General features: G+C 38.1%; 2 protein-coding genes across 4 annotated transcripts; one reads left to right on the forward strand and one right to left on the reverse strand.

Moving 5' to 3' along the window:
- Window positions 1–226: 226 nt before the first annotated feature.
- arfgap2 (ADP-ribosylation factor GTPase activating protein 2) lies at window positions 227–13,032 on the forward strand. Of its 2 annotated transcripts, XM_079874729.1 has the most exons (17): window positions 227–355; window positions 1,048–1,166; window positions 1,295–1,367; window positions 1,484–1,615; window positions 2,742–2,822; window positions 3,620–3,734; window positions 3,816–3,872; window positions 4,319–4,369; window positions 7,013–7,065; window positions 8,168–8,304; window positions 9,759–9,890; window positions 10,037–10,165; window positions 10,243–10,392; window positions 10,480–10,606; window positions 11,444–11,534; window positions 11,620–11,741; window positions 11,845–13,032. In XM_079874729.1, exons 1-17 carry the CDS (start codon window positions 284–286, stop codon window positions 11,863–11,865), a joined length of 1,662 nt encoding a protein of 553 aa, XP_079730855.1. In that variant the 5' UTR covers window positions 227–283; the 3' UTR covers window positions 11,866–13,032. The 2 variants fall into 2 exon arrangements, with proteins under 2 accessions (XP_079730855.1, XP_079730856.1); XM_079874730.1 differs by lacking the exon at window positions 4,319–4,369.
- LOC307160570 (para-nitrobenzyl esterase) lies at window positions 12,933–24,167 on the reverse strand. 2 transcript variants are annotated; one of them, XM_079874728.1, is made up of 10 exons: window positions 24,077–24,167; window positions 22,359–23,062; window positions 21,170–21,277; window positions 18,909–19,105; window positions 18,450–18,649; window positions 16,892–16,950; window positions 16,615–16,782; window positions 16,196–16,417; window positions 14,976–15,139; window positions 12,933–14,179 (listed from the first exon to the last, which is right to left on the reverse strand). In XM_079874728.1, the coding sequence occupies exons 2-9, from the start codon at window positions 23,050–23,052 to the stop codon at window positions 14,997–14,999; spliced, it is 1,791 nt and encodes a 596-aa protein (XP_079730854.1). In that variant the 5' UTR covers window positions 23,053–23,062; window positions 24,077–24,167; the 3' UTR covers window positions 12,933–14,179; window positions 14,976–14,996. The 2 variants fall into 2 exon arrangements, with proteins under 2 accessions (XP_079730854.1, XP_079730853.1); XM_079874727.1 differs by having other exon boundaries at window positions 14,082–15,139.
- Window positions 24,168–24,399: the final 232 nt, after the last annotated feature.

The raw sequence follows: 24,399 nt of genomic DNA on the forward strand, positions 1-24,399 counted from the left end.
TAATTAATAAATTAATTACTCTTTTAATAAAACATTTTATTTATACATTTTTTTCCTAAAAAAAAGTACATTTTACTAATATACTGATGCTCCAATTTTTGTTTTTGTATCAATATTTACATATTATACGAACGGTCTATTATACATGTGTTTTCACATTTTTGTGAGAGTTTGTAAATGGTCTTCAAAAGCGCTTGTCTCAAGGGACCTTTATTTTTCAGAAACATCACTTCCGCCTGGTCTTTAATGTCTGGTTTCTGTTTTCCTCTGCTCAGTTGGCAAGATGGCGTCGGAACCGAACAAGACAGAAATTCTAACCATTTTTAAACGTTTGCGCTCTATACCTACAAACAAGGTAACACGTGAGGTCTTATTAAAACCTACCTGAGACTGTTTTCATTATCGTTATAACTTATTCAGAAACATCCTTATGTGTGTTTCATGTGGGATTACGTGTCATTTGCTAGTCGCTAAGCCGGTGCTGATGGGGCCTGAGTGCCGTCTAACACATATATGTTTACTATCAACATCACATCTCAAAAACAGACCAGTACTAAACTATCAAACAATAATTACTTCGTATTAACGAGCTATTATGACTAAATCAGCTGTCTTAAAAAGAAATCAGATGATTGCAGGTTTACCTGCTCTATCTGTGATGTGAGAATGACGCAGTGGCGATGGAAAATTACTCATCCTGTTAAAATGTGCCTCAAAATCCACGGAGTTGTCTGTCTGTACTGTCCCATAGATGCATCAAACTCATTCATATGGTAAAATCTGTATATTGGGGCATGGAAGCGTGAATTATTGTACGATAATTTTTGTTATTGACTTAAAATTGAACGTTTTGGTGAAGTTTTTGTACATTCCTTTTATATTCTCGATTTTCCAAATGTAGGCAATTACACATTTCTGAGTTTTTATGAACATGTGGTTTGTGAACCATATGTTGGAACTCTTTGTCTTTAAGTCAGTTCAAACATTTGTTTACAGAGGTTTATGTATAAAACAGTTCTTTATGTAAAGGATTTGTTTTGTGTCTAGGCCTGCTTTGACTGCTCCGCTAAGAACCCGAGCTGGGCCAGTATTACATATGGAGTATTTCTGTGCATTGACTGTTCTGGGATCCATCGCTCCTTGGGAGTACACTTGAGCTTTATCAGGTCGGTCTGACTCTCTATTGTCTTTCTCTTTAATTATATTATAAAGTTTTTAGTCATCTGTGGTGGTCCACAATGCCACATTCATTTGTTAATAACAAGGCAAGAGTTGAGGTGTATTGTCTTTTCAGATCCACAGAGCTGGATAACAACTGGAGCTGGTTTCAGCTGAGATGTATGCAGGTTGGAGGAAATGCCAATGCGGTTAGTTCTTCATTTTCCTACCCTATAATATGCATTGCATCAGTTCTTCCTTTAAAACTTAGCCTCTTAATTCAGCTATTTGCATGAGCCAATACTGTAGTTTTCTTTGTGCACAGATGGGGTTTTTCCGCCAACATGGCTGTACCACTAATGACACCAATGCGAAGTATAACAGTCGTGCGGCTCAGATGTACAGAGAGAAGATTCGACAGCTTGCCAACGCTGCGCTCTCCAAGTATGGCACTGAGGTGTGTATACGAACCTCATTCTGTTCCAGCGTTATCACTGCCTAGAAAGTGAACTATGCTCCTTGGGTTTGTTGTCAGCATTCATTATTAGAAGATGTTGTACTGTCATGCTGTTTACATGCTCTAAAGGCAAGGCCTGCCATCCAGCTTAGCTTCAAGACCCACATTTTACAGAGGACATTTTATGGCAAACCCAAAACTAGACTAAATGAAATCATTCTTTAATAAAAGTAATGAAAATAAAACAAAGTATATATCGAAATTTATTAAAAGAAACTGTATTGATATTACAACAGGCATGTTTTAATAAGTAGTCTGAATGTTTGGGTTCTAAATGCCAATAATTCACAGAACTGCACATATTGTGCATATCATCACAAACCATGTTTTATCTCTGTTGCAAGTCAAGTCACCTTTATTTATACAGCGCTTTATACAATACAGATCGTTTCAAAGCAGCTTTACAGTGATGAAAGGGAAATGGTGCATTTCAGCTGTTGTTCAGCAGAAGTCAGTTCAGTGTTGATTCTGTTCCGTTGTAAAGATCACCAATTATTAAATGAGTTTGTTTTATCTAAAGCAGTTCTGCAAATAACGATGTCATCGTCCAGCTCAGTTCAGTGAACTTATGTAATGTAGTCTGGGTTGTATATTCTTTTTCATGGAAGAGTTTGATTGAATGCATGCTTTTTGTTGTCAACAACAAATGTCAAGCATTTTCTTCATGGACAAGTGTATCCCAATTATGCATTGTTTATTTAATGACTTTATGGTTAATTCCCCAACACACACACACACACTTACTGTGAATCTATAATAACAGTGTTGGATTATTTTATATATATTTTTTTTTTACTTTATATATTTTAATAGTTCTATGTTGCTGTTTTAGTTATGTAAAGCAAAAAGAGATTTGGATTTCACTTTTTTTTAATATATATATACAGCTGTGGTGTTTGTGATATTGAATAAACTTTGAACTTGAGTCACTGAACAAACTCCACGTTCCAGCAGTATTCGTTAGCTTTATCTTCCCAGACTCACCTGACGTCCAGTGTATCTGGAGAGCTGCATTCAGAACTTTTATTCTGCTTTCTGACCCCCCTTTTATTTTCTCATCGTTCAGCTGTGGATTGACAGCTCCGGCTGTGCTCAGCCATCACCTGTGGAGAAGAGAGAGACTGACTTCTTTGATGAGCTCACACAGGTAGGACACACAGGCTGCATCTGAAATCACATGCTCTCTTGAGTAGGTACTTATTTTGAATAAGGTCTTACTTTGCAACCACTAAAAAAGTATGTTCTATATAGTATAATGTGTAGTATGAAAGTAATCCAGACGTACTACATTCGCTATGTTGTCATTATCACGTGACCTACCAGCGTCAGTTACGTCGCTTCACTGCCATTCATAAATCCTCTCCCCCGTGGCCTTATGGGATAGTAAAGTGTCCATCGTATGCACACTTCCGAATATTGGCGGAAGTAGAAGGTCATACTCTTTTGCCTACTCTTTATGAGTTCTTCATTCTTGTCGCATATCGGATTCATGTATATAATTGTGCATTTTGACTAGTAAATGCTGAGTTATGTCTTAAGGAGCACTTTTATTTGTATTTATTTTTAAAAGGTTTTACTAAACTTTTAGCTGAACAGTGCATCAGGAGGGACTAGTTTACCTGATGTTTTTGTTTTTTGTGCGCCAGAAATGGGATTCCCTCAGTCTTGGAAACCTGAAAATATCATGGAATTTTGTTGATTATAATTGTGAGAGTCAAGAAAATAAATGAAACATTTTAATTTAAAGTTTTTCTGGTTCTCTAAATATTTAATCAGTAATTGCATTTTGTGAGTGAAAAGATTCCTTATTCCTTTAAATTCCTTATTCTGTTATTGGGAACGACTGAAAAGGGTGTCAAAAGTTTCGCTCTCTCTTGTGCTCATGCAGATATGCCATTATGACTTGATATGTAATATTTAATAATTGTGTTTTCTTACCTGTAGCCTGCCAACAGTTGGGACATGGCGTCCCCATCCCTAACAGATCTGAATGGAGCTGTAACTGTTAGCCCTCAACTGGAGCAGAGCAGTCCTAAGAGTTCAGAGACTACCAGCACTTGTGAGTGTAGCGCATTACACACCATTAATACATCATTGTCATTACTTTTACATGTAAACATTTCTTGTCCATGTGATCCAGTGCCTGAAGAAGGTCCGAGCATTGAAGGACTGAGCACTAGTCCTAAAGCCACAATAGGTGAGTGTTTGCTGGTTTGTGTGTGTCTGTGTGTGTGTGTTAGTGCTCTGGCAGAATGTACATTATCATCAGAACATCCCCATGTGTCCATTTCTCCCTTCACCACCCAATTCCCCATTATTATTTTTGAAGTGTTTTTTTTAGATACTATCACCACACATTAATGAATCCTATAAGCAAGTCAAGCTCCAGGACCTGGTTGTGACCAGTATATCAACCTTTTTATGGACAACTGACAGCAAATAATGAAATTAAAAGCAAAAAAGTGCTATGGTACTAAAACACCATATTTTATAAACATTACAATGACAAACTTATGACTATGTATGTACTTAAGTATTTTTAAAATCATATCTATGTGTAAAAGCAAGCCAGTAAATGTAGTTCTGCGACATTTATTGCAAATGAATTCAGAGCCTGCTGTCCTGTCTGTTCTGTTAATGTAGAGATTGAGAACTCAATGAGATTGGCGTCTGAAGAGTGTCAAACTCCTGAAGGTGATTTGAATGATTTTGAAATGCCTATTGGCTGATCAGAAAGTAGCAGCATGGTTCTGCGCTTGACTGACACTTAATTTGAGTGTGTGTGCCGCTTTGGCTCCACCCCTTCCTCGCAAAGCTGCTCCTATTTAAAAATTGTCTTTACTGCTTATTAAAAAAAAAATTCTTACTGCTTCAAATCTATTCAGGGTGTCATCAGGGACAGTGTATATATTGCACTGACAATTGTTGGCTGGGATTTAATTTATTTTATTTGAAATTGAGATATTCAGTGCTGATCAACATTATGAAACAAATGCTGTTGATTGAGCTTAAAGTATTCTTCAACCGTCTATTGTTGTAGCTATCCACTTGTTATTGTTGTCATTTATTTTTTGAATGTGGCCCTAATTCTGTTATTGCCCCAAATTAGTTCAAACGAAATTCAAGGATATATAGAAAAACATGGCTGCTCGCATACAGTACATGCATATTGTGATGATGAAAAAAAATTACGTCACATGCGCTGTAAATATACCTTAGTGGACACATAACCTGAAGTAAACTTTGGGCTTCACTTGCACATTGAACATTGCCTGGAATTGATCATTTTAAAGGTAGGGTTGGTGATTTTCAGAGAGGCTTGCAATAGCAAGTTAGCTTTGAAAGCATAAGATCCCACCCTCCTTTCAGAGCGTCTCCAAAGCCGCGCCTCCTCCAAAACACATGAACGCATTCAGTAGGGAGCAAACAGAAGCCTCACGAGAGACTGCGTTAAACTACCTCATGTCTCAAAGCACATACCATTACAATAATAATGAACATATACCCTGACCTGTACCACCTGACCGCTGCAGGTTCATTTCACCGTTGATGGTGTTGCCATTGAAACGCACGAACAACCTTGAGTATAATGTTACAGGTTTCCAACTCTTTCAAATTACAGTAGTTATATTGTGTATGCTGCATAAGCTCGTTGGTTTGGTTCAGGAGGAACTGTAAAAGACGACTGCTGTTTCGGTTGCGGTGCTCAGTGACTAACGTCTGTCTAATTCTGCATTGCATGAAGCGCGCTAATGACGTATGATGTCTGCGCGAACAGAGTGCGCAAGGGTATGTAAAAACATACGTTGACAGGCAGGTAGGACATCCTGTCGTAGCCCTCGGAACGAGATCTATGATTGGACTAACATTTTATGGTCCTACGCCTTCCACAGATGATACATTTAGACCACTTAACTTAGTGATTGCTATCGGGATGTGAAGAGACTTTCACGCAGCATAACAAAAAATGTTTTTGAAGCAAATCACCTACCCTGCCTTAAGGAGTCAACTTGAAAAATTGCCAGAACGTGACGTCCCTAGTAATTTAATGTAAATGCAGAACTAACTTGCATGCTATAAAACTATTATTATTCGCAAAGTGTGTCAATTTGTATTCCTAAGGTGCGGAAAATTGTCACTGGATCGCCTTTTGTCCAAAAAATTGTCCTCAAGTGTTTTTAGCTGGCTGAAAACGACAGGCTCTCCTCTGAAAACGCCTAGCTGCGGGCGATTGAGAGCATTTGTACACTTTGATGGCACAGCGTTTTTTCAGTTGAGACTCTTTGGTTGCGGTTATACACAATATCCGTGGAAGTGTTACTAGTATCTGATTTCACAGATAGTTTGCTTCTGAATACATTGTATGTATATTCTGAGACCAGCAATATTAGTTTCTCCTCCATTATGCCATTGTTGTTGTCATTGTAGATGCAGGATGTGACAATTGGTCAGTGTGGTATTTGTCCCGTCCCTCTTCCACTGTGATTGGACGGCTGGGTGACACTGATGAGTCATGCACTTTAACCCAAAGTTGAAAAATGTTCAACTCTCAGCGACCATAATAAAATGCTAAGTGCGCAGCTGCCTCACTGCCTCGTCACGCTGCTGCCATTTTAAATGTGGCTCTCCCATTAAAACATTTCAAATACACTGTCCTTAAGAAAAGATGCCTTGGTGGACACATGGCCTTAATTATTGATGCCACCTTTTAATCTTATTAATTCCGTGACACATTCTCAAATTATTATTATTATTATTTTGTTAATCTAATTTCTGCAATTTAACACAAGTGAAGCCATGTGTAGCCAGTGTGTAAAGTCACTCACTGATACAAAAGGTGTAGGGTTTTCTGATCTCATAAAGAGTTTGCAGACACTTTCCATTCTGGACACAGAGCTTATGTTGTGGTATTGCTGATGTGTACTTCCGGTCTGGATTGATTTATGCCCTGGAATGAGATTAGAGCGGCTTTTCATTGTTGATCAGGATGCAGTGGGTCTAAACTTCAAGACCAGTTTCAGCATTCGTCTTAGTACAAAGCTTCCAGTCACCCCAATTTTCTATTTATTTTTGTAGCTCATTGCAAAATGAATACAGCATGAATGTTCACTTGTACACTTTCAACACACTCTTGCTCTGATAATCTAATTGATTTGTGTGCAAGTGTGACCTCTTGCCTTTCCTCAGGCTTTGCCGGCATGATATTTCTCAGGTCATTATTGGCCGTGGCCTCTATCGCCATGCACTAATGATCCTTATCTAGAGAAGTTGTGTTCTCTGGAATAATCTAGGAGGAATGCTCGTTTACTTTTCTCTGACTATGCTTTCCGTTTTCAGAAATGAAGTCCTCCATCATTGGAAAGAAGAAGCCAGCCACTGCAAAGAAAGGGGTAGGTGAACAATCAGCGCTCTCGGTCACTTCCTATTCAGGCAATTGTGTTTCCTGATCTTGCAGTGTTCAGTTTGTGGCAGTAGGTGTCAGACTTGTACAGACTCTAGAACTGTGGTTCTGCCTCAAGCTAAAGAAGAAAACCAATAATCAATGCAGACATGTGCAAGTAATGGCAGAATCTGAATGTTAAATCTTTAGACCAATGTAATGTTTGTCTTTACCCATTCAGTCAGTCAGACCTTTTTTTCTTCTTCTTTTTTTCCTCTCAGTAAAGTGTTTTAAGCATTAAAAGCATTAACCTGTTAACATGTCCAGGTCATATTTAATCTTGAAATCAAATAGGATAATATATTTTACTTTTAAGGATTATCATTGAAAATATCAAAGGTCTCTATTTTTTTGTGATGTTAATTTAGATAAAATCATAGTATTTATTGTACTGCTTTTATGAAGTTTTTTTAAGAGGATAAATATACTTAGTTGACATGCAATAGTCTTTTCTTCCCTATATTGTCACAGCTCGAAGAAAAACAAATGTAGGGCAGGACTTGAATTTGATTGGATGGTTGTGGTTTTCTATTGGCCGATCTTGTGAGTGACAGGTTGTTCCCTCGCGCCTATAAACGTCATCAGAGATGATGTCACTGCAAGAAGGAGGGGAAGTTATTTTATTAAATATAATGAAGGCACGTGAAGTAATAAAAAATGTGAATGGATAAATCATATATAATAAACACTGTAATATTCCATAAAATAAGAATTGTTCGGTTACACTATTTTAAGGTGTCATTGTTACAGTGTAATTAAGTACTTAGTAATATTAAGCAACTACATGTACTTACTATAGGGTTAGGGTAGGATTAGGATTTGATTGAGGGTTAGTTGCATGTAATTCTGCATAATTTACTGTTATTACTATGGTAAGTACATGTAACATATGTAACAAGGACACTGTAAAATAAAGTGTTACCGAATTTTCTTTGTTTCTTTTTTGTCAAATGTAAACCATCTGCAGAAGTATATACTGTCATTTAACCTCAGAGCTCATGGTTATTTTTGTAGGTGATCATTTGAAAAAATGTCTTCCTTTTGGTTTTTAGCTTGGCGTTAAAAAGGGTCTTGGTGCCCAGAAGGTGAGCAGCAAGAGCTTCACTGAGGTGGAGAAACAAGCCCAGGTGGCAGAGAAGATGAGAGAGGAACAGGTCGCTGAAGCCAAGAAACAAGCTGAAGAGTCCATGTGAGTGATTCAAAATCTGTTGGACAAGTTTGCAGATGCTGGAAAACTTTTTTAATCATTCTTTAAAGGTAAATAATGTAGTTCACAAGTGGCACCTAGTGGAATTTAGGGCTGTCACTTTTGAGAAAAATCAAATTCGAACGGATATCAAATATCAAGCAATGTATTCTAATATATTCTAATAACTGCGAGTAAAATGAAGTTAACGAACAACCTCGATCCATCAGGAAACGCCACATGGTCGCTGAATTTCACTGAGTTTTTCTTTTGCGTGAAAAAGCCGTTTGCCGGAGATGTGTTAGAAGATAGCGGAGTGCATTCATGATTAGGCTACCGGTATAATAATCCTCCTGGCGCCGGGTCTGAGTGAGTAATTTACTCTCTTACCTTTGTTCTTTGATTAACATTAATGACACTTTAAGACCAGCCGCTGCTGACAGAGACGCGATCTGACACGCGTCCCATTTTCTCACAAATCTCTACGTTCAAGACTTTATTTAAATAATTTAAGACTGCTCTTATGAGGACACTCGACAAAACGGACATTTGGCATAATTTGTGTGTTATGGTTTGTTCAAGCCCGAAAGAGAACTCGATACTGACACGCGTCTTTTCTGTGGGTCGTGTGTGTGTGTGTGTGTGTGTGTGTGTGTAATAGGCAGGAATAACAGCGCTGCCTCTTTAGATTTGTCGTTATCTTCCATTTTCAAAACAAGCTGGCTATTATTCGCTTGATTCGGTCATGGGCCTACGCTACAATACGTTTAGAGCGGCCGCTACTGGATGAGATGGCAAACGTAAAATAAAAAGCGAACGGTCTAATCATAAACTGTAAAAAATGCGCAAAACATGGCACTTTAAAAACCGGATAGTTTATTTATAGTTCAATTTCGGATATTTCACGTCATGTTCGAATGCATATTCGAATATCAAATAAAAAGTGACAGCCCTAGTGGAATTACAGCCTTGCAAACACTCTTTCAAAGCGTCGCACCTTCCCCAACTCAAACATCATGTCCAGCTCTTATGGTGCTAGTGAAGTCATCTCTCAACCCTTTAAAAGTAGGCTACTTCCAAGAAAAGGTCAAACATTTTATGAATACTTTTAGCTGTGTTGCTATGCGTCATGAGTAAGCAACAGAGTCGACTAAGTCTAGAGCGAACGTGAGTGTTTCGCTCACAATAAACCCGTCCAATGTGTCTGCACCGGGCAGCTTTTTGACACAACGCTCCATGACTGTTTGAGGCCGGTACACATTGTGTCTTTCTGAATGAGTGTATGGTGGAGCTCTATAGTATTGAAGCGTTCATTGAACAATAAACAGGGTTAATAGAATGTATTTTAACATAAAATCGTACATACTTCACCTTTAAAGATTTTGCCCTCTCTTTAAACTATTGAATTCTCATGCCTCTTCTAACAGTGCCTGATTGCTTTCCCGCTTATCTCACAGGGTGGCCTCGATGCGACTGGCCTACAAAGAGCTGGAGATTGACAGGAAGATCGAGGAGAAGAAACTGCAGAACCTAGAAGGGAAGAAGAAGCAACAGGCGGAGAGGCTGGGCATGGGATTCGGGAACAGGAGGTAAAGACACAGCGGAAACCTCCATTAAACCGCTGTCACGTTAATTACATCACTCCCCTCAAGCATGACATCACCGTCTTCAGCAGATTAATAACCCAGAACAGAGTGATGCGTGTATGTTTCGTTAATGTGATGTTTTTCTGCAGTGCCGTGTCTCATTCCGTGATGTCCGAGATGCAAGTGATCGAGCAGGAGACCCCGGTGGGAGTCAAATCTTCCTCTCGCTCCAAGCTGGACATGTTTGATGAGCCTGGCTTTGCCTCGGGACCGCCAAAGTATGTTTGTGACGGACGCCATTTGTGTGTGTGTGTGTGTGTGTGTTTGTAATTGGTATCATTCATTGTGATCTCAGGTACAAGGACAACCCATTCACATCAGGAGACAGCTTTGGGTCACGGTGGGACAATGATGGAGGATCATCATTCTCCTCCTGGGCTCTGGAGAAGGATGAACCTAAAGACAGTGAGGTCACCATCTCAAGCATCCAGCCAATCGGAGAAAGGTTGGTCTGTCTTAATAACGTCCTGATCCAGCAGTCAGTGATTTGATTTGTGGCCGCTTTCATGACTGGTGACACGATGCATGTCAGGTTGCCCAGCCGACGGAAGCCTGAGGTGTCTGTGCCCGCCGCAGAGTCTAGCGAAGCACGAGAGAAGTTTGCCAATGCTAAAGCCATCTCATCGGACATGTTCTTCGGCCGCGAGAGCAACCCAGAGGTACCATCGAGTTCATTTTGACACTAACTGGACATCTTTGGGAAAACTTTGGAGTTCATTTACTGTAATCTAAGGATAATGTTATTGTGTGTTGAATTATATTGCACAATTTTATAGAGGTGTGGGAAAAAAAAGCGAATCATATGTCAATCTTGATTCTATATTCCGATTTGCATCGATTCACAAATTTCAAAAATCGATTTTCTAAAGTGTTACACTTCTTTAACTTCGCAGTACTACTTAAAGTTACTTAAAATGATTGACGTTAATCACAAAAGCTGCGAACAAGGACTAAATGCGGCGCTCGTGCTGACGGACTCATGTATGCGATCTCGAATTCAGTTCTTTCACAGCTACACACACAATTGTCAAAATGCACATCGTGTGAACTGTGGAGTACTCAATGTTATGTCCTACGCGAACGAAAACAAATGGGAGAAAATCGGATGTGTAACAGATCCGTGCATTCATTCTTAAAGGGACAGCAGCCTCAAACTGTTGCCATCTGTTTCATTAATGTTGTTAAAAAAATACTCACTGCTTTTAATGTGAATCAAATTATATTTAATTCACAGTGAAGAGTATAGTGTGTTATTTTTAAAACTGCTAAACTGTCTACCGCAGTCAAATAAGAAAAGTAACACAAAACAGTAAACTACAATCAAATCTGTGCACATATCGAATTGAAATTTGATTCAAAATCAAGAATCGTGATTTGAATCGAATCGTGAGGTATGTAAATTATTTGTGTATTTAAAAATGTGTAATATATTTAACTCAAGAAAGAATATGGAGACTTCTTTCATTGTTTGTATAAATATGTAATGTCTCTACTAGTATGAAGCAAAGACTCGTCTGGAGGGCATGTCTGGAAGTACCTCCATCAGCTCTGCTGACCTGTTTGGTGACGGCAGTGTGCGTTCCTCTGGTAAACACATCCCTCTCCATCTCGCCATGTTGCCGTAGTATATTGCGTAAGCGAGACTTTGACTCAGTGTGTGTTGTCCGTGTAGGCTCATCAGGATTCGATAACGTGCTTCCCTCTGGTCCAGACATCGCCCAGTTCAAGCAAGGTGTGAAGACCGTGGCAGGCAAGATGGCAGTGCTGGCTAATGGGGTTATGAACACCATTCAGGTGAATGCACACATGTGCTTTATATTCCAGTCTTGACGATACCACGCCGATTCTGATTTAACACTTCTACGACAGCTGTATTAACTCTCCGATCACGTTTCAGGATCGCTACGGATCTTACTGAAAGGACTGCGTTCGACTGAAATGGAAGTTGCATCAAACAGGACACGCCTCACTGCTGATTGGATCTAGTCTGTCTTTCCTACATGAACACACATCAGAGAGAGAGAGGGAGCGAGAGAGCAAGACGAAGACCTGGGAACTCCCACTCTCTCCCCAGACCACTGTAGACTCTTGCTGACAGTATTTTAATTTTTTTTTTTTTTTTGAAGACTCTTGTTTTATTTTCAGATAACAACAGAAACACTTGACAGAGTGTAAAGTCTGTTTTCAGAGTCGCAGTGCTTTCTGTTTGAAATAACAGTCCTGTTTTCTATGCCATGTACTGGTCTTTGATTTCAAATAGTTTTGGATCTGAAAGTATTCTGTCTGGAATTAAATGTATAACTGAACTTATAGTGCTAATATGTTCTAATGGCTTTCTTTTTTGTATTTTAACGCTCTCAGAAGACCTCAGTGCATTCAGTAAACAAGGAAAGGGAACCCCATATGGTATATTTATAAATTGAGCCCATTTCCTAAATACAATCTTTAAAATTAATGCATCATCATAATTTTACATGGTTAGGAGTTATGAGAAAGTTTGAGTGATTTAAGTGATAAAATAACAGTAATATTGTGCAATATGTCCTCGCATGTCAAGGACGAGTTCTTGAGGTTTTTTGTGGATGTGTGAGTGATACCTGGGAGTTTGAGTTTCAGGACAGATGTTTGTTTTGCATGCCAGCATAAGCCGTAGACACTGGTGCTGTACAACGAGTCAGATTTCCAGCATTCACTCGTCGTATTTACAGATAAACTGCTCAAGAAACCAAGCTGACTGAGGAGGTTTACAGCGATGTGATTTAATCAACAATTTAATACGACTCTCTCGGTTTAGATGATAAAATGACAGCTGACAAAATGGTTCTTTATTTAAAATTCTCCCACTGAAGTGATGTCGTCTGTTTTCTAGTACATGCATTACAGCCTTTCTTTCCTATTCTTTTGGGTTTATGCCAGACTGGTAACTGGTGAATGGTATTTGTCTGCTAAATTTGAAAATAAAAGAACAACAATCCAACGACCGCCTGGAATAAAAGCTTTTTATTGTGGCCTGTTGAGAATTATGTGAATAAAGAATGAAATCCCCCACAACAGCTGTTTAAGACTTTGATTTAGTCAACACAATCATTTTATGACATAAGGATTACAGATAAAGTGCAAAACCAACAACACATTCAGACAGAGTACAAAGTAGAGAAGGTGTTAACCCTTTAATGGCCCGGCTGACGTTAACCCTATAAAGCCTACTGTATCATTTGCTGTGCACATTTTTAAGGCATCTACATTCTTAACATGATAAAAACGTTGCTAAAAATATGTACTTAATCTACTACTTGCCTTCTGTCGTCTGATTGAGTTTATACTTTTTTAGTAAGAGTTTGATAGTAAAAACGCCCACCTTTAATTTGTTACAAGACGTGCAATTTTTACTGATTTTAAAGCAACCATAATATATTTTATATTGTTAGTAATATTTCAAGATGATCACTTACTGGACTGAAGCAACTTCGGTTTACTTGATTATACATACCGGTAATCGTTTTTAGAATCATGTTAAAATCGACCAAATATGAGACGACAATCTCTAGAAGAATGTTATTTTGTACATCCCAATCATCATGTGTTTTGCCCACCACAATAAAAACTACAGAGCTTTGATCATAAAAGCATTTAAATATCATGTTAAGATCTCATTGATTTACATTATAAGCTGTCAGAATTTCATCTTATTTTTTGGCTCAGTTTGGGCCTCTGAATAAAATTGGGTGATTTTTCCCCCTTTGAGTATCGGCTTCATTTCTCCTATATCATATGAGCCATAAAACCAAAACAACGTTTTTCTGCAAAATGCATGCAGTTTTGTTTTTTAACCGGTACGTTAGTGTACCTTTAAATTAAAAAGACAGATTTTTTTCAGACTATTATTTCATATTTCAGGCTTTATAGGGTTAAAGAAAATTCTGTATATGGGTCAGGGCTTTCATGTGCTCCCATTCAGCGGACACCTTTCATCCCGTGGTACAGGGGCAGGGCGACCTATGACCTCTCCATTCATTCATCCATGCAAGGCAAATGGGTCTGTATTATAAAACACAACTGTTCCTGGATCAGATTTAGTGTGATAGTGCTCCAGGTGGTGTGATGTTCCTGATTCCACAGGCCCTGATTCCAAAGTCTGTTCAGGAGTGCTACAAGACCCTTTGATCACAGGTACAAAAACACACATAAATGTCACCTTCTGTTATTGCATTGATAGCGGGGTTCTACGGCATCTACAAACAAACAAAAGATCAATGTAACCGTACGTCTTATTTGCATAGCAGTTAAATTAAAAGAGGGCGATCAGAGAGCCACATTAAATCCCTTTCTAGGCCCTCATTGTGTCCCTGGCTTCTCATCCATGTCAAAGCTTTGGATTTACTTAGTCACACGACCAAAGAATAACAGGTTTGAAAGCAGACTGGCTATATTCTGTAAATATATGAATGGAGCCGATTAGTGTAACAAACAAACAAAGAAAAAACCTGAATAATGGGAATTTATGGCTTAAAACAGCCTTCGGATTCACAAATTCAATTCACAGCTTAGGGGATGGATGGATGGATGCCCTTTTATCCCAATCAACTTTGTCTTAGATGTTTGACCCAAAATAAAAAAAGACATGTAGACATAGTAAGAAAAACAACTATAAAATAGCCCATAATTTGGGCTTGGAAATGTTTGATTAGAAATGTTTAAATTCATATTGTGGTCTCTAACTTTGTAGGCAAATTTGATAACAGTCTGAGATCTTCCTAGGATATTTTCCCTATTAGAAAGACCCGAGTCCCCATTTGAGTTCGATTTAGTCTCGTTGCTCTCTAGGAGAAAGAAATTGAGACATTGAAGAGATCTCTGCGATTTTGCTTTCATATGGAAACACGTATTTTCCTGGAGGTCAAACAACTGCGCACAATATTCACCCCATACTCTGCGAAGTCTTAGAAATGTGTCAATACTGTATAATCACACAATAAAGCTTTGCTCGTGTCACACAGTCAGAAGGAAATGCAGTGGATGGATCAATACCACCAGCGATGATGATGAGGCTCAGTTGATCCAGGCGTACGAGTAGAAGTCGTTCTGCTCCCACAGGTCACACCTCTCTCTGGAGTAGTTTAGCACGAAAGAAATGTTCTTGTCCAACAGGGCGACGCTTGAGGGGAACTCCGGCCACTCCTCCGGCATCCTACCTGTGACGTTATGAAGAGGTTTGGAACGTCATGGGCAAGATTTGATCACATTATTCACACACACACATAAAAAAGTTATTTGTCAGAGTACAACATCGACTGCCTAATTTTCACCAGCTTAGGTTTCAGATGTACTATTTATTAGTACCTCGCTCCACTGTTGCTCGGACCCTCTTGGAATTGCTCCATTTGTTCACAATTATATTTTTGGCCTTTTTATGTCATTATTGGATAGAACAGTGTAGAGATCAGACAGAAAAGCACAGGGTGCAGAGAGAGGAACGGGATCGACAAAGGACATCGAGCCGGGAATCGAACTTGGGTTGCTGCGCAATTTCTTTACTTTATTTAGTCAAAGTTTCGAACACAACCAGCCAGCTTTGTAATGAATAAACATTGATTTGAATCAAAGCAAAAATGATCAGGAAAAACCTGCTCTTGCACTTCCTCTGGAAACCTCAGGCTGCTGGAAGAGTTAGTTGATGATTGTTTTGGATATGGTTTTGATTAAACAACAAAAGACAAAATAAACGCTCACTGCTTTTGACTAAATAACTTTTGTAACTATAATAAGGATTAATACATATTTAATTTATACATGTGATTACTTTATTCCATTTCTGTACCTGAAAACAAATGTTAGACCTACCTGAAGAGCACTGTTTATTTCATTTGTATCTTTGTTCTGTTGTATTTATGAATTTATGTTGGCTCGTTGAATCATAAATGGATCAAACCCATGTTCAGTGAAGATGATTTGATGATGTGTCAATAAACTAGCTAATATAGCTTTTTGAACTTTGCTAATAAACAGTAATCTATTTTAATAACAAAAGTTACGTCGGTATCAGAATTTGCCAGAAATTTGACCAAAGAAAATCCTATGGGTGCATCCATAAATTATTTCTTAAAAAAAAAAACAAAAAAACATCGTACTGACTTCAAACCTTTAAATAGTAGTGTACTGTATGTCTCATCAAATAGTCGAAGAATCAAGCAGGATAGATTTACTATAGTGTTGTGCTATTATTATGGGAAATCTCACAATAAGCTTACCTTCTTTGGCAAAATGTACAAAATACTTGGTGATCATTTCCTGGAAGTTCATATCAGCTGGCGACAGGGTCCCTAGCACCATTTCAAGACCCCTGAAGAAGGCCAAGCTGTCTAGAAGATGAAAGGCAAAGCGACTGGGGAAGGGAAGCCAGCTGGAGGCGTTTGCCTGTTTTGATGGAGTGTAAGTCACCAGATAACGGTACACTGGGCTCTTTAAAGCGCCTGGAATACATGTGGCATCATTGAAAAGGTTTAGATTTAAACATATGACTATGGGTCTGACTAAGGAGTTATTATGACTGTACGCTACACTTACCATGAAATATTTATTGGAGCTCACAAATTATAAAATATTCAGAGTGCTGATAAAGCTCAATTCCCTTTAATTGTGAATTGTGAAATGAAAAATTGATTTGAACCTGCAGCTCTCTTAGCCAGGTCGTTCCTGGGACACGTGGCCTTCATGTCCGAGACCATGGTGGTGAAGAGTCTCTCTGGACAGCGGTCAGAGGTCGGACACGGTGCTGAACTATCATACAGCCTCAGCGCCTGATCGCTCAGGTTCTTTCCGAAAGGACTCAGTTTGTCTGTGTGAAGGAATCAACAGAGACGTGGTGATGAGGAAAAACACATTCACTTAGATAAAGACTGTCATTCATAATGTTCTTTTTGAAATGTCTCTTATGAGCGACTTACTTGTCACAATCCAGCGATAGTCCCCCCATGTCCATGTAGAGATGTTTTCATATGGAGGACTAGAGAATTATGTATAGAGTATGATATATTAGTGCTGTCAAATCGATTATTTGTGATGAATCACATCTTTGTGATTAATTGCATCTAAGATAAAAGTTTGTTTACATAATGTGTGTGTATATATATTATTACATTTATATATATTGTATATATGTCTGTGTGTGTGTGTGTGTGTATATAGTGTATATATACACACACACACATATTTATACACATATGCAGTATACTGCATATTTGTGTGTAAATATATATAATTAATAATATATGAAGAGTTCAGATGCAAAAGCCTCTAAGTGCCATCTGAAATTTTCTTCTAGAATGATCATTTTTATCAAGCTCGTATATTTAAGTTAAATAATTTCACTGAAATGGCAATGAAAATTACCTATTAATTGTAATTTAAGTGAAATTACTGAACTTAAATATACAAGCTTGATAAAAATGATCATTCTAGAAGAAAATTTCAGATGGCACTTAGAGGCTTTTGCATCTGAACTCTTTATATATATATATATATACACACATATATATTATGTAAACAAAACTTTTATATTAGATGCAATTACTCTCGATTAATCAGTTTGACAGAACAAGAAAATATAATATATGATGCCATGTTCACAATGTAATTTCAATGGTTGGGTAAAATATTCCCCACGGGTTGAATGAGAATTTGACTAGGAATGACAGGAGGAGAAATTTACTGAATTGCATTAGAGAAATTTAATTAGTCCAACATACATTTCACAACAAAACATTAATAATTACAAGATTTATTTTTATTATTTATGCTCATTTATTTCCTGTAGAATGTATGTAGAATATTAGGGGATGCATTGTATTGTATATACTGTATATGTATAAAGAAATATAGAAATCTTTTAATTGTAATTTGTAACCATTCATTACAATTCATTATACAATTCCCACAAACGTTATCAGACACAACATGGAGAATTTTGACTGGAGTATTTCCAGCAACATTAGATTAGTTAGTTATAATTATTTTATTATAATTATAAAAAATCTATAAAAAAAAAAAAAAATCTCTCTCTCTCTCTCTCTCTATATATATATATATATAAAAATAATAATAATTTAAAAAAAAAATTCTTTTTATATATATAAATATATATATATATATATATATATATTTTTTTTTATAGAATTTTTATAATTCTAATAAAATAATAAAATAATTATAACTAAATAATAAATTAAATACAAATTTCTATAGGTGGCATTTCAAACAGTGATTATAAATATCATCTAATTTTGCTGGAAATACTCCAGTCGAAATACACCATGTTGAGTATGATAACGTTTATGGGAATTGTATAATGAATTGTAATGAATAGTTACAAATTAGATTTCTATATTTCTTTGAACCTCAATTCCAATTCAAGAACTCAATTTGGGTTCAATTCTGAATGGCGCACATTCCTGACCGTATTTTCATTTTACAACTTATGACTGAAAATCAAACAAAGCCGGTTACCTAAAATCAGTCTCCTGTTCAGTTGTTCCAACCACAAATGGGACATCATTATAGGCTCCCCCTTTCTCCCAGGTCTCAAACGGAGGAGCTTTGAGAACATGGCCGTCAACCACTGCGACTGGACCAACAAATATACCTTTGACTGGAAGATCGACTAAGTCATCGGCTGCCCATGATGGGTACTTCTGCCACGGGATTGCCTGAGTCAGATACAAATCACTGACATTAATTCAACCACAGATCCATTTCTGATATATTACTACCATTTAGAAAAATTAAACCCCTTCCTCTGATGTTCATTGGGAATTCATTGAGCGTTCTGTGAGTTCTGGCAGGAAGTTGAGGTTTGATGATTTATTAAAGAGAGTTTACGGATGACGAAGCCAACAGGTTGAGGCTGTTGTTAGTCAGCCATGACTCTGCTGTGGAAGGTTACAAGCTCGGCCATGAATTTCTCACCTGAAGGACTTGAGTGATGTGTAGTCCTCTCAGGCAGATGGCGTCCTTGCAGCCAGTTCTCCTCAGGAATTCCAAGTTGTCTTTTTCTGCTGACTCCAGGGAAGCATTATACACATACGAGCCGCTCATGTCAATCGCACGATGAAAGAGTCCTTTGGCCAGTGGAGACATCATCAAAGTCCAAACCGAAGTTCCTCCTCATGATCACACAGTGAGAGAGATACTTATTATACATCTATAAAGCTAAACCCTTGTGAAAAACAAGTACACTTAATTATATTAAATGTGCACTAGTAATGTACTTGAAATCTTGAGTATTTTTCAATGACTACCATAGTAGGGGAAAAAATACTATGGAAGTCAATGGGGCATTTATACAGGTTTGGGACAATTTGAGGGTGAGTAAATGATGACAGAATTTACATTTTTGGGTGAACTATCCCTTTAATCTACGTCTGGAATCATGGAACCTGGTCCTTACGGATCACGGATCAACTTCGGTCCCTATTCTTGACATCGCACATCCTTCGGTGTGACTATCGCGGATGCGCACATCGCAATATCGATGCTAACACGATACATTATGCAACCCTAACTCATATCGTGATTTTGGTCAAATCACCCACCCATTTCAACTTAAGATATAATGAAATTCATTTAACATAGTAGTTTTTAACACATTTACAGAATTTTATGTAAAATGGTTGATAATGATTTCACTTTTCTAACTTTAGTTAGTGTGTATTATTGCTGTTTGAGCATAAACAACATCTGCAAAGTTACAATGCTCAAAGTTTAAAGCAAAGGGAGATATTTGCTTTTAAAGAAATAGCTTTTCAAGGACTACAACAAACGGCTGGTAGGGACTACACGACATTCCTCCCGGGTTAGTGACATCACCAACCCTACAATTTACATAAACCCCGCCCCCGGGAACGTGATTTATAGATTATCAAGACAGAATATGCTAATCAATGACTAGAAGATAAGCTACCTAAATTCACCAACTAACCATTCAGAAACGTCCTGTTGCATTCTACATGTTGTCAGTTCTTCTTGAGTCTCTCCATCTTTGTCTGACTCCGGTTTGAACATAAAAGGCTAAAAGTTTTTGAAATTTTCAGTGCATGTCTGTGTGAGGTAAAAGGAAACAAGCTGTTGTAGCTCTACCCTCTGTGCCGGGAGCAGCAGCTCATTTGCATTTAAAGGAACAGACCCAAAACGGTGCGTTTTTGCACACACTCAAAAATTGACAACTTTAACATGCTATATAAAAATATCTGTGGGGTATTTTGAGCTAAAACTTCACATACACACTCTGGGGACATCAAAGACTTATTTTACATCTTGTGAAAAGGGCATTAAACCACCCCTTTAAGGTTTAATTATTTTTGGTTGAGATTGAGTTTAGATCATGACTACTGCCTTTATTCTATTGATAGCACATTTAGCATTTAGAAACAAATAAATGGCCATTGTTAAGCCCTTATTGGTCACAAATATGTGAACACATTAATCATATATTTGGAAGTAAAATACCTTGCAATTTTGAAAATGTGTATTTGGGCAATGTGGACGTTAATAACTGGAGAAATAAGGACAAGAGGTTGCTTTGGACACTACTGGCAGCGAGTAAGAAAGCCATAACCAGAAAATGGTTAAAACCGGACCTTCCGACCATCGAAGAGTGGGTCAACATAATCCAAGAAATCTACATTATGGAAAAACTTTCATTTACTCTCAGGACTCAAAGAGACATGTTTTACAAAATCTGGACAAAGTGGTCTGAGTATGTCAAGCCCATAAGTTCAGACTTTGTATGAGTGTTACAGTTTTAAGTGAAAGAAAACCATTTCTGTACGGGTGCTCTTCCCATAACTGTTCATATTAAAAAATGTAAAAAAAGAAAAGAAAAAAAAGAAAAAAGAAAAAAAGAAACAAATAAAAATTTAGATGTCATTTTAAAGGTTTACACATGAATAAACATTTGGGTCAGTTTAAAAAAAAAAAAGTACTGTTAACTTATTAGAAAGTAAAAATATATTTTATAAATATATTTGAAAGAAAAAATATAAAAGCTTAAAGACAAAACAAATAAGTATTATAATATATGAAATATGTTACAAACTTATTTAATTTTAGAAAATTGTTGTCCGTATAATAACACATTCTCAAAAAGTAAAGGGTACAGGATTATGCAATGACAATCAGACATTTTAAGTGTCCAAATACTTTTAAGGGTCATTCATTGTATGTTGTACCTGAGCTTTGACCAAATATGGTAACTCTCCCTGCATCCCCACCGAAGTTATGGATGTTCTGCTGGACCCACTGAAGTGCTTGGATCTGGTCCATGAAGCCATAATTCCCTTTGACAGCAGACAGAAAAAAAACTGCTTGATGACATTTGATGAATTTCAATATGCTGTAGTGACAAGCAGAGAGCTGATAGAGTCCATAAGGGAATGGATTTTAAAAAACAACATAAATCTTTAAAGACAGACCTATTGTGAGATCTGAGGTTGTTAATCGATGGTATATGCTTTTGTTGATGCAATCAGTCTGCGTTATTTCAACTTATTTTTTAAAATAATCGTGTTTAAAAGTTGAATTTGTGATGAAAAACTACATTACCCAGGATAACCTTGTATGTGGCTTGAGTCAAGCGTCCTTCATAAAGACAGATGTGCCTGATTCTGATGTTTTCAGCTTTGCTCAACACCTGGTCCGGTTAGACAGAGACCTGGAGAAGCCTACAACCCACAGTCTCTCGTACCCTCTGTGGAGGATTTGGTGGGAGGATTGGTGATGATCTGGGGGTTCTTCAGGAAGGCTGGAATTGGACAGATCCGTCTTTTTGAAGGACGCATGACTCAAGTCACTTACAGTACAAGGTTAGCCTGGAAGAAAAATAGCTTTCTTCTGCTCTGACAATGTTCCCCAATTACAAAGATTGTGTTTTCTTGCAGGACAATGCTCTATGCCACACAAAGGTCAAGACCCTGTCATGGCTAGCCCAATCTCCAGACTCGAACCCCATTGAAGACCTCTGGAATGTGATCAAGAGGAAGGACACAAGGTCACAAGCACACCAGACAAAGCCGAGCTGCTTGAACCTTAGTGCCAGGAGTGGCATAAAGTCACCCAACATCAATGTGAAAGACTGGTAGAGAACATGCCAAGACGCATGAAAACTGTGATTGTAAATCTGGGGTTTTCCACAACACATTGATTTCTAAACATGTTTAAAAATGAGCATAAACTATTCAAGGTCTAAAAACATGGAATGTGTTTTGTTATTTTGACCAGTTGTCATTTTCTGCAAATAAATGCTCTAAATGACAATATTTTGACTTGAAATTTGGAAGATATGTTGTCAGTAGTTTATTGAATAAAAGTGTCCGAGATGGGCAGCAGTCAAAAGTGAACTGGACAGGGACTGGGCCTTACCTGAGGAGTTGGTGGGAGAGCCTTCTCTGAGCACCTCCAGGGCCATGAAGCCGAAAGCATTGAGCCTGTAATTCAGACTGACGTACACCATCTGCGTGCGTGCCGCCAGCTCTTCAGTGGGGGAGTAGCCTCTCTCCTGGCCGCTCAGCATGTGGAGATACCCTCCGTGGATCCACACCATGACGGGCAGGGGTTTTGCGGGCTCTAGACTCGGTGTCCACACGCTGAGATGCAGACAGTCCTCCTGTCCCATGACCTTCCCATCTTTTCGGAGGGGTTGCACCTGCGCGCAGATGCTGCGGAATCGAGTAGCATCGTACATGCCATGCCAACACTTTCCCGCCTCCACTAGATCCGCCGGAGGTTGCCAACGACGTTCACCCACTGGCGGTACAGCGTACGGGATGCCCTTGAAAGAGTACGCTCCGCCTTCCCAGCGCCCGCGCAGCCAACCGCAGTCCGTCTTCACCTCTGCCACCCCTGCAGGAGGAGTCTTCGCCACATATGCCAGGTATCCCGCGAGAGAGAGGAGACTGACCACGGCACAGCCGATGAGGAACATGCATCTGCGTGACACTGCCCGGAATGGACTGACGTAGTGGCGACGGACGTACCTTACCTGTTCCTCCTCTTCGTCCTGCACTAGATAACGATACTCTGTCCCCTCAGGGACCTCATACACATCCTCACTCATTTTATATACTCTGTGTCAGAGAGAGAGAGAGAGAGAGAGAGAGAGAATACAAGTGAAAGTCAATACCTTTTTATCCAGAAAGACTGTGTACTCGAAAAAAACATGCAAATATTTTCTGTGAAGCTTGTATTTATAAATCATTCTGAAGGTTTTCCTAATGCCATATAAACACATTGCAATCCATTATACATTTTAACTGTAACAGTGCATTATTATTGTGTATGACATTTGACTTTGACTTTACTTATGTTCATGACTGCACCTGTGGAGAATTGGTCTGTGATGTAACCTAACACACAGTAACACATGAAATAGAATGATGATTGTGTGTTTTAAATGCACTATACTCAAAATTATGCAATAAGTATAGTTACGTTAGGTTAGTGTGCATATAGACGTAGGTTACATTATAACCTAGTATTCTGAATAGATATGTAACGTATCATAATACCATATCTATAAAGCATTATAATTCTTATAATGCTTCACAGTGTGCATCTGTGTGGTTTGTGTTAGTTTATTCTCAGCATGAAGTGTGTGTGCTGTCGTGACAGACGCAGGATAAGGCGAATAATCAGCGGAAACCACCAAATGACCCACCATGAAGTTTCCCATTTTATGCTGACTTATCCATGAGGTGAAAGTTAAAATATTACACCACAAATAAACGTATGACCTACATGACGATAAAGAAAAACATGCATAAACATGTTTACACTGCTCTGTGAGTGGAAAAACTGGTTTCAACCGCAGTTTAGATTACACGAGGAACTTTTTCCTGCACAGCAAACATAAAAGTGTACTAAACATAAAAATATAACAAAAAAAAATAACAAATCTACCTGAAAATGTTGCCCTGCTAACGTCGATACAAAGTTAGGCTACTTGAAACGGCGCAACTACGACACAAGCACTCAGAGACATTTTCTTATTGATTTACTAAACCATAATAGCTTTTTCCTTTTTAATAGCCTGTGTTTAATGTAAAAAGCAAATAAGGTCACAAAATGACGCATGTACTTACTATGACATTAGAGCTCGCGCACGCACTCACTGAAGCCAGGCTATCAGACAAAACAACCCTGTACTGGACGTCTCCTGCTCCGCCCATAACTAGAGTTTTACATGGCTGCTTTACCAAACGTACAGTAGAGAGAGATTTTAAAAGTGTTGTCCTTTTTTTTCTTAGAATGAAGCTGTATTAAAAAGAACAAGGGAGAAATGAGTGGAATGGGAGTTGCATGCCAACTCAAATTAAAATGAATATATTTTTTTTATATAATATTGTATATAGTGTATATGTTTATATTGTATTATAAAAGCAACAATATGAATTAAGTATTTTAT

This window comes from Squalius cephalus (genome assembly GCF_949319135.1).
Source record: "Squalius cephalus genome assembly, chromosome: 6".
NCBI classification, from domain to species: Eukaryota; Metazoa; Chordata; class Actinopteri; order Cypriniformes; family Leuciscidae; genus Squalius; species Squalius cephalus.